Source organism: Cupressus sempervirens, chromosome 8 (genome assembly GCF_028749045.1).
Source record: "Cupressus sempervirens isolate cs-2001-9-10 chromosome 8, ASM2874904v1, whole genome shotgun sequence".
In the NCBI taxonomy this organism is placed as follows: Eukaryota; Viridiplantae; Streptophyta; class Pinopsida; order Cupressales; family Cupressaceae; genus Cupressus; species Cupressus sempervirens.
Window position 1 is genome coordinate 112,545,894 of NC_143125.1, and position 13,241 is coordinate 112,559,134.

The window sequence follows — 13,241 nt, forward strand, 5'->3', positions numbered from 1 at the left end:
GTTAAAATTTGAAATAAAAGGTAAAGGAAAGGATGGAAAATCTGCCTTGCATCTAGAACCATTGGTGGCATCCATTATGAAGGTTACTATCAAAGGGGGTAAGATAATGGGTCATGTGCCTGAAGTGAAGTTTGTGGGGCCTCACAAGATTCATATTGATCTAAGTGATGATGTGTTGCTCACCAAGGAAACCCTCTCCAAGTGTACCTCCTCCTGTTGAAGTGTCAATTACCACAGTTCATCCTAATTTTTAGCCTGTTTCAGATGAGTCACTTGATTCACCATTGTGTGTAGCCATGGATACCTTTCCTACAGAGCAGGTACCTTCTCATGAGGACCCAATCCTGTTACACCGACTTTTCCTATCTCCTTTGCCACTACAACTGTTTGGTGCATACTCCATGACATTTCCTAATGCCACGGTTCCATCCATGGCATTGATGGATACCTCGACGACACAGTTCAAACAATTCATGGCAAAGGCCACACATGGTAGTCCAACTCCAATCGCAATCCAGACGAAAGCCCTACCTATTTATGACTATAGTTGCACAAGTTGATCTAGGATTCACTTTGGTCACCACCATTGCAGCAGGATCCTCTTTATTTTCTCTTCCTCCTTGGCTCACTATAATTACTCAAAAGAGGAAGAAAGAAGAGCTCCCACTGGAGGATTACTATAGCAGGCAGGTTGCCAAAACCAAGGCCCCTAAAAGCAAGAAAGCAAAGATGGATTTTAGGGTCATGGTTAGCGGTGACAACACTAAATATACAGAGGTAGTTGAGCCTCTTGTTGAAAAGCCAATGGAAGAGATGCAATCCAGTAATTACAAGTTCACCACCATTGAACTTGATAAAGAAACTCGCTTGGCTTGTCAACAAGATACACATGATGTTGTTAACTTGCTCACTCGAAAGAATGAGTGACTATGGGAGAAGAAGAACATGCTCAAAGAGGAGAATGCGCGATTGCTTGACATCATTGAGAAGATGAAGACTTCTTTTTTTACGGTTGATCCTGTTTCTTCAGAACATGCAGTGCAAGAAAAAAAAGCCAAGGTTATGGATAAATGAAGCAATCATATAGAATCCCAAAGTGTACAAGTTATTCGAGATGTGTATAGAATATTGAAGAATGGAAGGAAAACAATAGCCGCGTTGAATGAACTTCTCTTATCATTCAACTATCAACTTATGCTTTTGGATGGAGATCTAGAAGTCTTGAGAAGCACAACAAAGGTTGATCTCAACATCTTGTGTGAGTACAAGGTCATCTTTTCTATGAAGATGTATTATGACTATTTGCATCTTATGAGCAACAACGAGCAAGTCATGAAAGGATTAGTGGCTGAAATTAAAGTGACAATGGAACATGGCAGAGCACAAGAGAACATGATCAATAAAGATTTTCCAAAACTGATATGCAAGGTTTTTGCTAAAGATGGTGAATTGATTAACAAAAAAGATATTCTAACTCAATTCACAGAAGCTATTCATCTACAACTTGAGACTGATGACTTCGGTTTCAGCAGGATAGACAAACTAACAAGCTGGAAATCTTCACTAAGTGTCTTGCAAGGAAAGATGAGTTGAATGTTGCAATGTGATTTCTAAAGATGCTAACACACTTCAAAAAGTGACCATCATCGTACAACATACCGATGAACTAGATGTTGCAGTTGTACAAAAGTCTTTGTAGAAGTTCAAAAAGCTAGTCGATACTCTGTGAAGATTCCTTCCAAGTGTCTCGGGCACTTATTTCCCATGCTTTTTAGTAATAGATGGAATTAATGGCAGATTACATGTAGAAGCAGGATACTTTGTAGATACAGGAAAACATATATCTGTACATGCGCTTCATGTAATCAAGTTGCAAGTGTATTAGGCATTCAACTTTGAGTAAGTCAAAGTTAGTTAGAAATGTTTTAAAGAATAAGTCAAGGTGATTGAGGATTTCCCCTTTTCTCTCCACCTTTCTCTCTCTCATTTTCCTATGTAACGGAAAGAGTTCATTGTAAATAATCATCTTTTGATTGTGGAGGGAGACTATGCTGAATATTTTTTATAACTTCAAAACTTTGTGTTTCTTGATGCAAAATTTCTAAATTGAATAGAAGAAGTAGGTGTTCCCAAACTTTGTGTTGTGAAGCTTGAGATTGATCGTTGTATTATTATGTTGCATTGATTGATCTATCTTTGATTCAATTTATAGTTAGTTTGTGTAAATCATTTGAGCATGCAATTTGGTTTCTTGAAGACTTTTAGCTTCTAGAAAAGGGATTGTTATAGTTAGATGGTGGCTTCTAGTTAAAGACTCTATGCTTTAATTTGAAGTATCTTATTTCTCAAATGATGCGCTAAAGGGGCTTTCTAATGAATGGTCCATAAGCCAAAACGCTTGGTGAAGGTTTTGCAAATGGGATTGCAAGCAGAGTGGGTTTAACCATGGAGGAAACTTCGTAGTTAAGTGCACTCAAGTTGGAATAGTACTGGTATGGGTGACCTCCCGAGAAGTCCCAATGCTTCACCTCTATGCACATCACCTAGATCTAATGAGTGCAAAGTGTTCCATTTATTCTCATGAGGGATGGATTTGTGTGAATCACTACTCCTGAAACATGGGTCAATGAGTTTGACTCAAAAACTACATAGTTAAATCCTGATAGATATCACAATTTGACTTGCTCTGGAAAATATCTCCTACTCATCTATCTGATTTTAGTTTGGATAGTTGGCCAGAGACTTTGTGCTTTTTCACCAATTCCTATTCTTCATCAAAATAGATTAATCGTGAGAGACTTTAGACTCTTATTGTTAATCTACCAAAGATAATTATAACTATTGTCTTACGAGTTATTCTTAAGTCAACCACTGAGCCACCAGTATTACAGTAGCAGTAGATACTTCTTGATAAATTTCAAGCAGTTATTTTTTCCATACATCATTTCTGAAAAAAGAGTAATTGATTCACAGAACCACTCATTTTGTCAAATTCAGTCTCTATTGAAGCCACCTGCGGTAAGAGGAGCCTCCCCTATTGCTGAGAGGAGAATTTTATTTCACTATATCATTGCCTAAAGCAACTTTTTTGTAAGTTTAGTCTTTAGTGACTTACATAATTTTAGCCAACATAAGGGTTCCATATAATTAGTGACAAATGGCAGTATCAATGTCCAAAAAAATCAGTCATAATCAGCAGTTATATTTGACTGTTTGACATATTTGACACATACAATTCATATCTTAATATTCAGTATTCACATTTTTTCTAATTTACTAATTTGCCAGAGTTTCATTTGAAATGTAATTCTTATAAATCTTTTCATAATCAGTTTTCTAGTACCATATGTAAATCAGTTGTAACAAGCAGTCACGTTTGACTATTTGACAATTTGCTAATTTACTAATTTGCCAAAGTTTCATTTGAAATGTAATTCTTATACATCTTTTCATAGCCAGTTTTTCTAGTACTATATGTATATCACCACCACTTTCCCACCACCCTCACTCTGCCATCCCCCCACCATCCCCAAACTTAGGCTCTTTGTCCCCTTGTCCCTGAAACCTGAACCCGCGTTCCCCCCTCCCAATGAGTGGTGGAACACTGCAGTTGGATGAACTACAAATCTTCACTGCTTGGCGCAAAATCACTGCTATTGACCTTGTAGAAAGGTTGAGTGTATTTTTCTTCACCCGAGGTGCAAAAAGAAATCTGTTTTGTGTCCCAGGCATTATATTCTTCTGTGAGCTTTCAAAATACTCGGCAACAAAGTCTCTGAGATTTTGGCAGAACTTCTTGACATGCAAAAATAAAATTGCAAGTTTCTGGCAAGTTTCTCAGCTATGATGACAATGATTAAAAACCCGATATAACGCTGAAAGTTGATTGTTAAACTGAATGTTACTATCTTAATTTTGAACGTGACATTTGAATAATGAACATTTTATGATATTTCTCAATTGTTTTTAAATGACATTAGAATTAATGGTAGTTTTGTTGATTATATTACGCTATGTGGTATTCTAAACATCATTCCTGCGTTTAGGCTATATACGTATTTTTCATATCACCAAACCCAACCCCAAGATATGGTTTCTGCGTCCACTAACCCAAACCAGGATCTGTACCAGAACCAATGAATGACATAGGTCACAATTAATTAGTATATTTGGCTTTTCTAGATATGTACAAAGAATTGATCTTCTTCTGCCACGATATCCTTTATGCAACAAACACAGTTAAAATTTTGACAACAGATGGAATATTAAACTCCCTAGCATCGAACTATGTAATAAGTTAAACAAATTTCGGTAGATTAATATATTCAGCGTCAGATGTAGTAAAAACTAAAGAGTTTCATCAAATAACTGAGAAAAAAATGACAACTTATGGTATCAAATATAGAAAAGATTTTGACCAGCTCTTTTGCCATGATAACAATTTTATCAAATTAAGTAAAAAATTGTAATCATCAAGTCAGCATCGAATACAGTAAACATGTTAAACAGTTTTTTACATAATTATCTATTTGGAATCAAATACACTAAAATCTTAACATTTTTTTGCAGGTCAACATATTTAGCATCGAATACAGTACAATTTATACACGTCAGGCAAATTAATCTATTTAGCATCAAATACAGCAAAACCTTCAGAAAAACTCAAAACTAAACAATTTAAAATAAACCACACAAAAGATACAAAGGTCGGCTAATTAGTAATTATTATATTCAGAAAATTTTGAAAACTTAAAACAGTTTTGTTCTAAAGTTATCCTTTAGCACCAAATACAGCAATATTTATATATTTTCGGCAGAATAACCTCCTATTTAGCATCCAATAAAGCCAAATTTAAACAGCTCTCGGCAGTGTATCCTCCTATTTAGCACTAAATACAGCACAATTCTCACAATTTTCAGCTTCTTATTTTATCTACTGAAATTTTAGTAATCTTTAGCGACTTAAACTAGTTTCCAAATAAATCGATTTCCTACCTACGCGCCCGGTGAAAAGTCCAATAAGCAGCTCCAGTGTCGAATACGCAATATTCAGCACAATCAACGCAAAAAGCCGTTTCATAGGCCGGCTGCCAGAGCTAATCGCAGGAATAATTCCGCCAATCAAACTGGTAAAAGACTCCGGCCGCCGGAAAACTCCTTCGCCAGCAAACCTAGTCTTCCCCTTGCTCCCTTCATTTACCAGATCTCCCTTCCATGAATTCCCGTCCTCTGAAGGATAATTCGAGCTGTCTGACAACTGAGAGAAAGCATGGTGATGATCGTGACTGTGACTATTATCGCGTGATACATTGGAAAGACTTCTGGAAAATGATGGTTTTCTTAGGGTTTCAATAGGAATTATTGAAATGGAAGGCTGTGAGGGATTTTGTCTGAACGAAGAATGCCGCGTGAATGCAAATCGACGATCTTTGTTTAAAAGCGCTGTGGTGTCCTCTTCTTGAGGGAGATTCTGACGGTTAAATGATCGACTTCCTGTCGCTGAATAAATGCTTGATATGTCCGGTTTTCTGTCTGGAGTATCTGCAGCAGTCGCTTGTTTGATCTCCATTGATGTGTTCATCTCTGAATTTTCGAGATGCGAATTAAAAAACGAGAAAATTTTGGGGAGATTTTATAGTTGACCAAAAACCTTACATGAACAGAAATTTATGATATTTTTATACGTTATTTGGGTCGGCAATTCATATGTTTAAATGACGTCACTTTGGTTAAGATGTGAGATGTGATTTGAAAGTGTCGTTTTTGAGTCAAATTTATCCATATTTTATGAAGAGTGGTTCATAATAATTTATTTCCTTTGATTAACATCTAGTACTTATTGTACTTAGGTGATGTTTACAAGAGTAAAACACTTTTAACAAGTATTGTGTCTTATTAACTATTAACTAGCACTTGGCCTAAAAAGAGGTGCAAGAGGGTATGCCCATAGGTTTTATTAGAAAAGAAAAAGTGAAGAGATATCAAATTAGGAAAAAGATTTCAAATTGATTGCATAGAGTTAATTTTTTTTATATAGAATAGAGACATATATACATGAGTAACCTTTCCAAGATAGTGTACAACTTTAATATTTTATTTAATGTATGACATCTCAATTTAAGAGTTGATTTGAATTATACATTTGTTGAAATATTTTTTAATTGTAAATACTGAAGTAATTGGAGTCATATTTGTGGCAAGGCATCAAAAACCTTTATGTAAAAATTAATTGATAAGAGGAAGTATATATGAGTCATTTTTATAAGATTTAGAATTACTGAAACATTAAAAAGCATTCAAAAGTAACTTGACAAACTTGAATTTGTTTTCAGCACTTTTTGTCTGTGAACACCTTTGAATTTGACAAAAGTCAACCTGTACAAAAGAGTAATGGGTTACTTGGGAAGCTAGAAAAAGAAACCAGTAAATGAAAAAAGAAGAGTTTTAGAATGTCAAACATTGCCAATTTCTATAGAAGTTTCTTTGTAGATACGGTTTATATGCGAGATTGAGTGCAAATGTGTTTCTTTCTTTCTAATGATATTGTATGGGTTTGTTTGCATCTTACAAAAGCGGTCAAAAGAGAAGGAAGGCTCTATACAAAGGCCTTGGATGGATTTGACTATAGAGATTGTTGTGAAGGTGAAGCCTTGTCTTTCAATTATACCTATGCTAGTTGTAGCCATGCCTAAAATAAGACCTTGTGATATGTGTATACTGATAGCTCAAGTCGTGGTGAGGGATATTTGGGTATGACTGCCTCGGGAAATGAGTTGTATTGTAATGGTTTTTCGGTTTCTAGGATCCCAAGGTGGACCAATAGAACTATTGAACTCTACAGTAACATATGAAGGCAACAAAGGAGGTTTGGAGCCTATTGGATACACTATATCTTTGACCTCTCCAATAGATCCATTAACAAGACCATAAATGATTCAAAGGTTGGTTGTAAGCATAACACATTGAAGTTTATATAATAGAACTTCTCTGGGTAGTTGGTCATCAACAACAATTTTGACAAGCCTATGATGTGCATTTATTGCAGCGCAAAGTGCAACAGGGACATTTAGTTCTTTTAACATTTTGTTGTTGTGGAATGAAACTTGTTTATTGGTAGCAAACAAATGTGTTGCCTTGTCAAACTCAATTTGTTCATTTGGAGTGAGGTTCTTATTTGTGTGTCATTAACAACTCCTAATCATGTATCATTGGTTCTGCAAAATGCATATTTTGTAGTGCTTGGTGAAATTGTATTTGAAGTGAATCATCCCATTCCTGTCTAAATATTGTTTCCAATGTTACAATTGTATTAAAATTGTGCCATAATTTTTTGCATTAGTGGGAGATGCATAGATCAGTATATTCATAATAGGTGGAAGTTGGGTTAGGTCTCCTACAAGAATCGACATTCCATTGAAGAAATGGTGTTATTTTTGGGGTATAGCTTCACATAGTTTGGAATCAATTTTTAGTAATAATTTGGGACCTATGAAGCTCATCTCGTCTATTAAGTTGTATTGAATATTTTTCATATTTTCTTAGTATTTTGTCAATGCTTGTCCCTGCAACAATTTCATTTCTTAAATTTGAATTTCGAGTGTTGCATGTATGGTTGAGGCATGGATATTGAAAGTTGCAATGCCTATTGGTGCAAGAACAAGGAGTGGATTTATTGTATTGACCATTGAATTGTATAATGCATTTCTTATGCAGCTAATAAGGTATGATTTTCTAGTTCTAGTAGTTCCTTGTATAACCATGTATAAAGGTTGCATGGAGAGATTTGATGTGGAGTGGTTTGTTATGATAGAAAGTGCAATTTTCCATTGATGTGATAAATTGTAGTTGTTGGTAGAGGTAGGGGTGGACAAGTCAAGAAATGATCCAGCCATCTTGTTTTTTTGTATAAATTGAATGGCATGGTCATGCAAATTCTAAGGAATATTATGGTGGTCCCATGGATGGTTGTTGCCGAAGTCGTATTTTCCCAACATGTCAAGATCATGTAAGTTATAACTATTGGCAAGGCCCAATTGGGACAAAAATTCCCACTTATTTATTTATAAACACTAGAAATGCTTATAAAAAAGACACAAAATGCACTGCAAACACTTACATTGAAGAGGACAAAAGTATCTTGAAAATGCACGACCATACAAGAGCCTTTGAGGAATGGGATATGGAATTTGAGACCAAGCTCACTTGTGGTGTCCTTGGGATCTAACATATTTGGTACATCATTATTCATTTTCTTAGTATCGTATTATTTCAATTTGTTAGGATGTTAAAAAAATTGATCTATCTTCACCCTTGTGATATATCCCTTGTCCCAAAAAGAAATAGTTAAGTATGCAAATATTCTAGAGAAATATAATTCTTGTTGTTTTTATTTTAAGATCAATTACAAATTATTTATTATAAATATTTATGATCTAAAAAAACCTTTTGAGAAATCTAGAATTTATTATAAATATATTATCAAGTACTTGATGTGAAAAAAAAATAGTGGAACTTTTAGATTAGACAATTATGGTTCATAATTTACAAGTAAGTGTAAACTCGCTATATATTTGTAAACTTGCTAAATATTGATAAAAGAAACAAAACCAAGTAAAATTGTATATATGATTATGTATTGGCTTAATGAAGTCTTAGTTAATTGTGTGTGTGTGTGTGTGTGTGTGTGTGTGTGTGTGTGTGTGTGTGTGTGTGATTTTATTTAAAAATATTCAAATTATTTTTTAGAAGTTACCTATTATATATTATTAAATTTATTATAAAGATATTTATATTCTTATTTTGACTAATTAATATTTTAAATAATGTTAATCATTAACTAATTAAATTATAAAATAAAATAAACTAGCAAATAATATTCTAAAAAAAAATTCAAATATAGATATACTCAACAATATATAATATTATTTTAAAATATAATACACTATTTATATAATGAAATATGTCATATCATTTTTGAACCAATATAAATTATAGGGCTCTTATATTTACTACCAGTTAATTCATGATGATGCAACCAATCAAACATTTAACTCTTGTTGATCTTTCTTTATTATTATTTTCCCATAACTTGTTCTAATTGTCATATATAGAATAAAATATTGATGATGTTTTTCTATAGATTGACTTGTTATTTCGTTCATGGAGCTTTTAATTTTTTAAGCATAAGATTTCAATACCCAAACATTCTCAATCCTTTTATAGTACTGAAATCACAAGCTCAATCCAAAATCTTCTAAAGTTAAGGAAGCCTAATGTTAGGAAAGCTTATGAATGGACATGTGTGGATTCACAAAAATTTTGACCATATGCATTCTTTGTTGTTGTTGCCTCCTCAAACACAAAATGCATATCCATTTTGCATGTATGTGTGTGGCTTCACAAGATCTTTGCCCTTATGGATTCTTTTTCGTTGTTGCCTTCTCAAACACAAAATCCATATTCGTTTTACTAAGGAATTTGAGTGAGTGTAACCTAGATCCAATGAGTGTTAAGTGTTCCATTCATTCTCACGAGAAGTGAGTTTTGTGAATATTTATGAGAATATCGCAAAGAGGAAAGGGGATAATGGAGGTATGTTTCCCACAATTAGTATATTTTATCAAATAGTTTTCTTTTGATTTCATTGTTTCCACCCTTTTCACGTGTCAAATGTGGAGAACCAAGGAGGTGAGTGGAATCAGGTGTTACACTTTCCTAATGCATCGACACTTTTTAGCTCCTGGTATTTGCTTCCATGATTTATATCATTTAGTTGACCTCAATTAATAGTCACATTCTTCCAATTTTTCAAGAATAATACATTTTGAAAATGTCCTTTGAGGAAGAGATAGATTGAAATTACAAATGACACATAAATGCCATTTGCATTTCTTGGAGAGAACGCAAAGACGTCTAACTTAAAGCTCATGTGATCCCTAGCTCAAAATGGTTTCATCTAGATAAATTTATTTCTTCCTTCCATTAGGTTCAATGTCTAAATTTTCAAAATATCCATCTTTTGGAACCCCTAAAAAATCTCGTATACTTTATAGGATAGTTAGCAAAAATGTAGGCCTTTGAGAGTTTTATGAATAGGATAGTTTTTTAAAGCTTTTGTGTGAGAGATATGCAACCATCAAAGGATGTGGATGGAGAAATAGGATAAATTTTGGTTGAGTTCCCAGAAGATTGTCTCACAATGGTTAGAGAAAAGGAAAAAAAAATCGAGGGAGATAAACAATTAAAGAAAGCATAGGTTGAATAAGGTACAATACACAACAAGCACAAAGGGCTGGTAATGCCTAGTGGGTGTTGAAGAAATCAATAAAATTCTAGGTACTGCTTCTATGACAAAGGAAAAAGTAGACAATATATAAAGAAGCCAAGCTATGCACAGAGAGGAATGAGAAGGAACATGAGAAGTGTACAATAAAGCATTCTAATCAGCAATTTTTTAAAACAACATATTCTCTATTTTTTATGTTTGTTTTATTTTATTATTGTTTTAGTTGTTTAAAAATAGAAAATTATCCTTCTTAGATGTGATTGCTTAAGACATTGGTGTTATAGGTTTCACATTTAGGTGATTGCTAATTGAAAACAAATACTAATTGTTGATTTGAAACAAATATTAATACACATGGGAAAATACCAACAATGAATTTTCTCATCACAAGGAGTTACAATTTTGCTATCTAATATTATTCGGATGACCCATCTAATGAGTATCAAAAACATAGGTGGTCAAATCATAAGACACCCTCTTCACCAAATCTATTTCATTTTGTATCAATTGTTGGTTTGAAGGTCTATGGGTTAACCAGTTGCACATGCATATCATCAGTGATGACCAGGTCATTTACATAACTTGGAGAGAATGCAAAGACTTCTAACTTAAAGCTCATGCGATCCCTAGCTCAAAATGGTTTCAGCTAGAGAAATTTCTTCCTCGTCAATAACTGAATTTGAAACTTGTTTTATTTTCCTAATCTTCCTTTCATTAGGCTCAATGTCCAAATTTTCAAAATGTCCATCTTTTGGAACCCCTAAAAAATCTTGTATACTTTAAAAGATAGTTTGCAAAAATGTAGGACTTGGAGAGTTTTATGAATAGGATAGATTTTTAGAGCTTTTGTGTGAGAGATATGCAACCTTTAAAGGATGTGGATGGAGAAGTGGGATCAAATTTGGTTAAGTTTTTAGAAGATTGTCTCACAATGGTTAGAGGATAAAAGGAAAAAAATCGAGGTAGAGAAACAATTGAAGAAAGCATAGGCTACGTAAGGTACAATACACAACAAGCAAAAAGGGTTGGCAATGCTCAGCAAGCATTGAAGAGATCAAGAAAATTCTAGGTATTGATTCTATGACAAGGGAAAAAGTACACAATCTATAAAGAAGCCAAGCTATGCACAGAGAGGGATGAGAAGGAACATGAGAAGTCTACAATAAAGCATTTTGATCTGCATTTTTTTAAAACAACACATTCTCTATTTTTTATGTTTTCTTTTATTTTCTTATTGTTTTAGCTATTTAAAAAATAGATAATTCTCCTTCATAGACATGTTTTCTTAAGACGCTAGTGTTATAGGTTTCACATTTAGGTGATTGTTAATTGAAAACAAATATTGATACATGTGGGAAAATACCAGCAATGAATTTTCTCATTACAAGGAGTTACAATTTTGCAATCTAGCATTATTTGGATGACCCATGTAATGAGTATCAAAAACATAGGTGGTCAAATCATAAGACACCCTCTTCGCCAGATCTATTTCATTTTATATCAATTATTGTTTTGAACAATGACAAGTATTGTCAACCATCTATTTTGCACTACAAAGAAATAATTTCCACAAGGGTTTAAAGAGGGTCACTTCAAGGATAGCACTTGTAGGGACAATGCTTATCACTCTTTAAGAGATAAATCAAAGTATTTCAAACATGGATAAGTAACTGGGTAGTGATAATTAGTTTGAATGTTTCTTAAGTCTTTTTAAGAACTGTTTTTTGTTCATTTCAAGAAGTAATTGCACTCTAACAAATGATATCTCTTTGAGTGATTTAGTCAAGCATTTGTTGTGTGTTGTCTATTCTTCCACATTTTGCATACATGTGTACCACAACATTTAGAACTATAATTTGAGACAAAATTCCTCTTTTTATTATGCTTTGATGGATATTCATACCCTGTTCCGAAGCTTATGATTTGAAACAAATAGATAGTGGTTGTAGAGTCCATTTTTCTACCTACAAATTGCATTTGTCTGGAAGTGTTCAAAACCTTTTCAATAGATCCAATTTGTATATATCCTATAATCATTGTAGTCCATCATATCACATTTCTTTGAGGCATTTTTTCATACGGTTCAAGTGCCTTGTCCATAAATCCACATTTGTTGTACAAGTCTATAAAGTTCAATTACAACGTCTCTCAAAATTCATCTATCTTTTATGCTTTAATGAATGTCTATTTCCTAGTTTAAAGCTCCCATTTTTGCAAGTGTGTTTAGGATGATGGTAAAGGCCTAGCTATATTCCTACCAATTGCATTTGATTGAAAAATTCTAAACCTTGTCATAAAGCTCAAATTTGTTCATAGAAATCCTTGTATTCCCCATAAGACCACATTTCTTTGAGGAATTTCGTCAAATAGTTCACATTCCTTATCTATGCTTCCATATCTTTAACCATATGCATTCATTGTCATTGTTTCCTAGTCAAACACAAAATGCATATTCATTTTGCATGTATGTGTGTGGCTTCACAAGATCTTTTCCCTTATGCATTCTTTTTCATTGTTGCCTTCTCAAACACAAAATCCATATTCGTTTTACTAAGGACTTTGAGTGAGCATCACCAAGATCCAATGAGTGTTAAGTGTTCCATTCATTCTCATGAGAAGTGAGTTTTGTGAATATTTATGAGGATATTGTGAAGACGAAAGGGGATAATGGAGGTATGTTTCCTACAATTAGTATATTTTGTCAAATAGTTTTCTTTTGATTTCATTGTTTTCACCTTTTTCATGTGTCGAATATGGAGAGCCAAGGAGGCAAGTGGAATCAAGAATTACACTTTAATAATGCATCTGCACTTTTTAGCTCCTGGTATATGCTTCCATGATTTATATGATTTAGTTGACCTCAATTAATAGTCACATTCTTCCCAGTTTTAAAGAATAATACATTTTGAAAATGTCTTTTGAGGAAGAGAAATAGATTGAAATTACAAATGACACA

At 33.5% G+C, this 13,241-nt stretch overlaps 1 protein-coding gene across 1 annotated transcript in view; it reads right to left on the reverse strand.

Moving 5' to 3' along the window:
- The window catches only part of LOC149541836 (Cation efflux family protein), a 142,486-nt gene extending 136,748 nt beyond the window's left edge, over positions 1-5,738 (reverse strand). Inside the window, exon 1 of the mRNA XM_089796909.1 lies at positions 4,996-5,738. Within this exon, the coding sequence (XP_089653035.1) occupies positions 4,996-5,581 (586 nt within the window). The 5' untranslated portion in view covers positions 5,582-5,738. The remainder of the gene's footprint in view (positions 1-4,995) is intronic.
- Between the last annotated feature and the right edge of the window lie 7,503 nt (positions 5,739-13,241).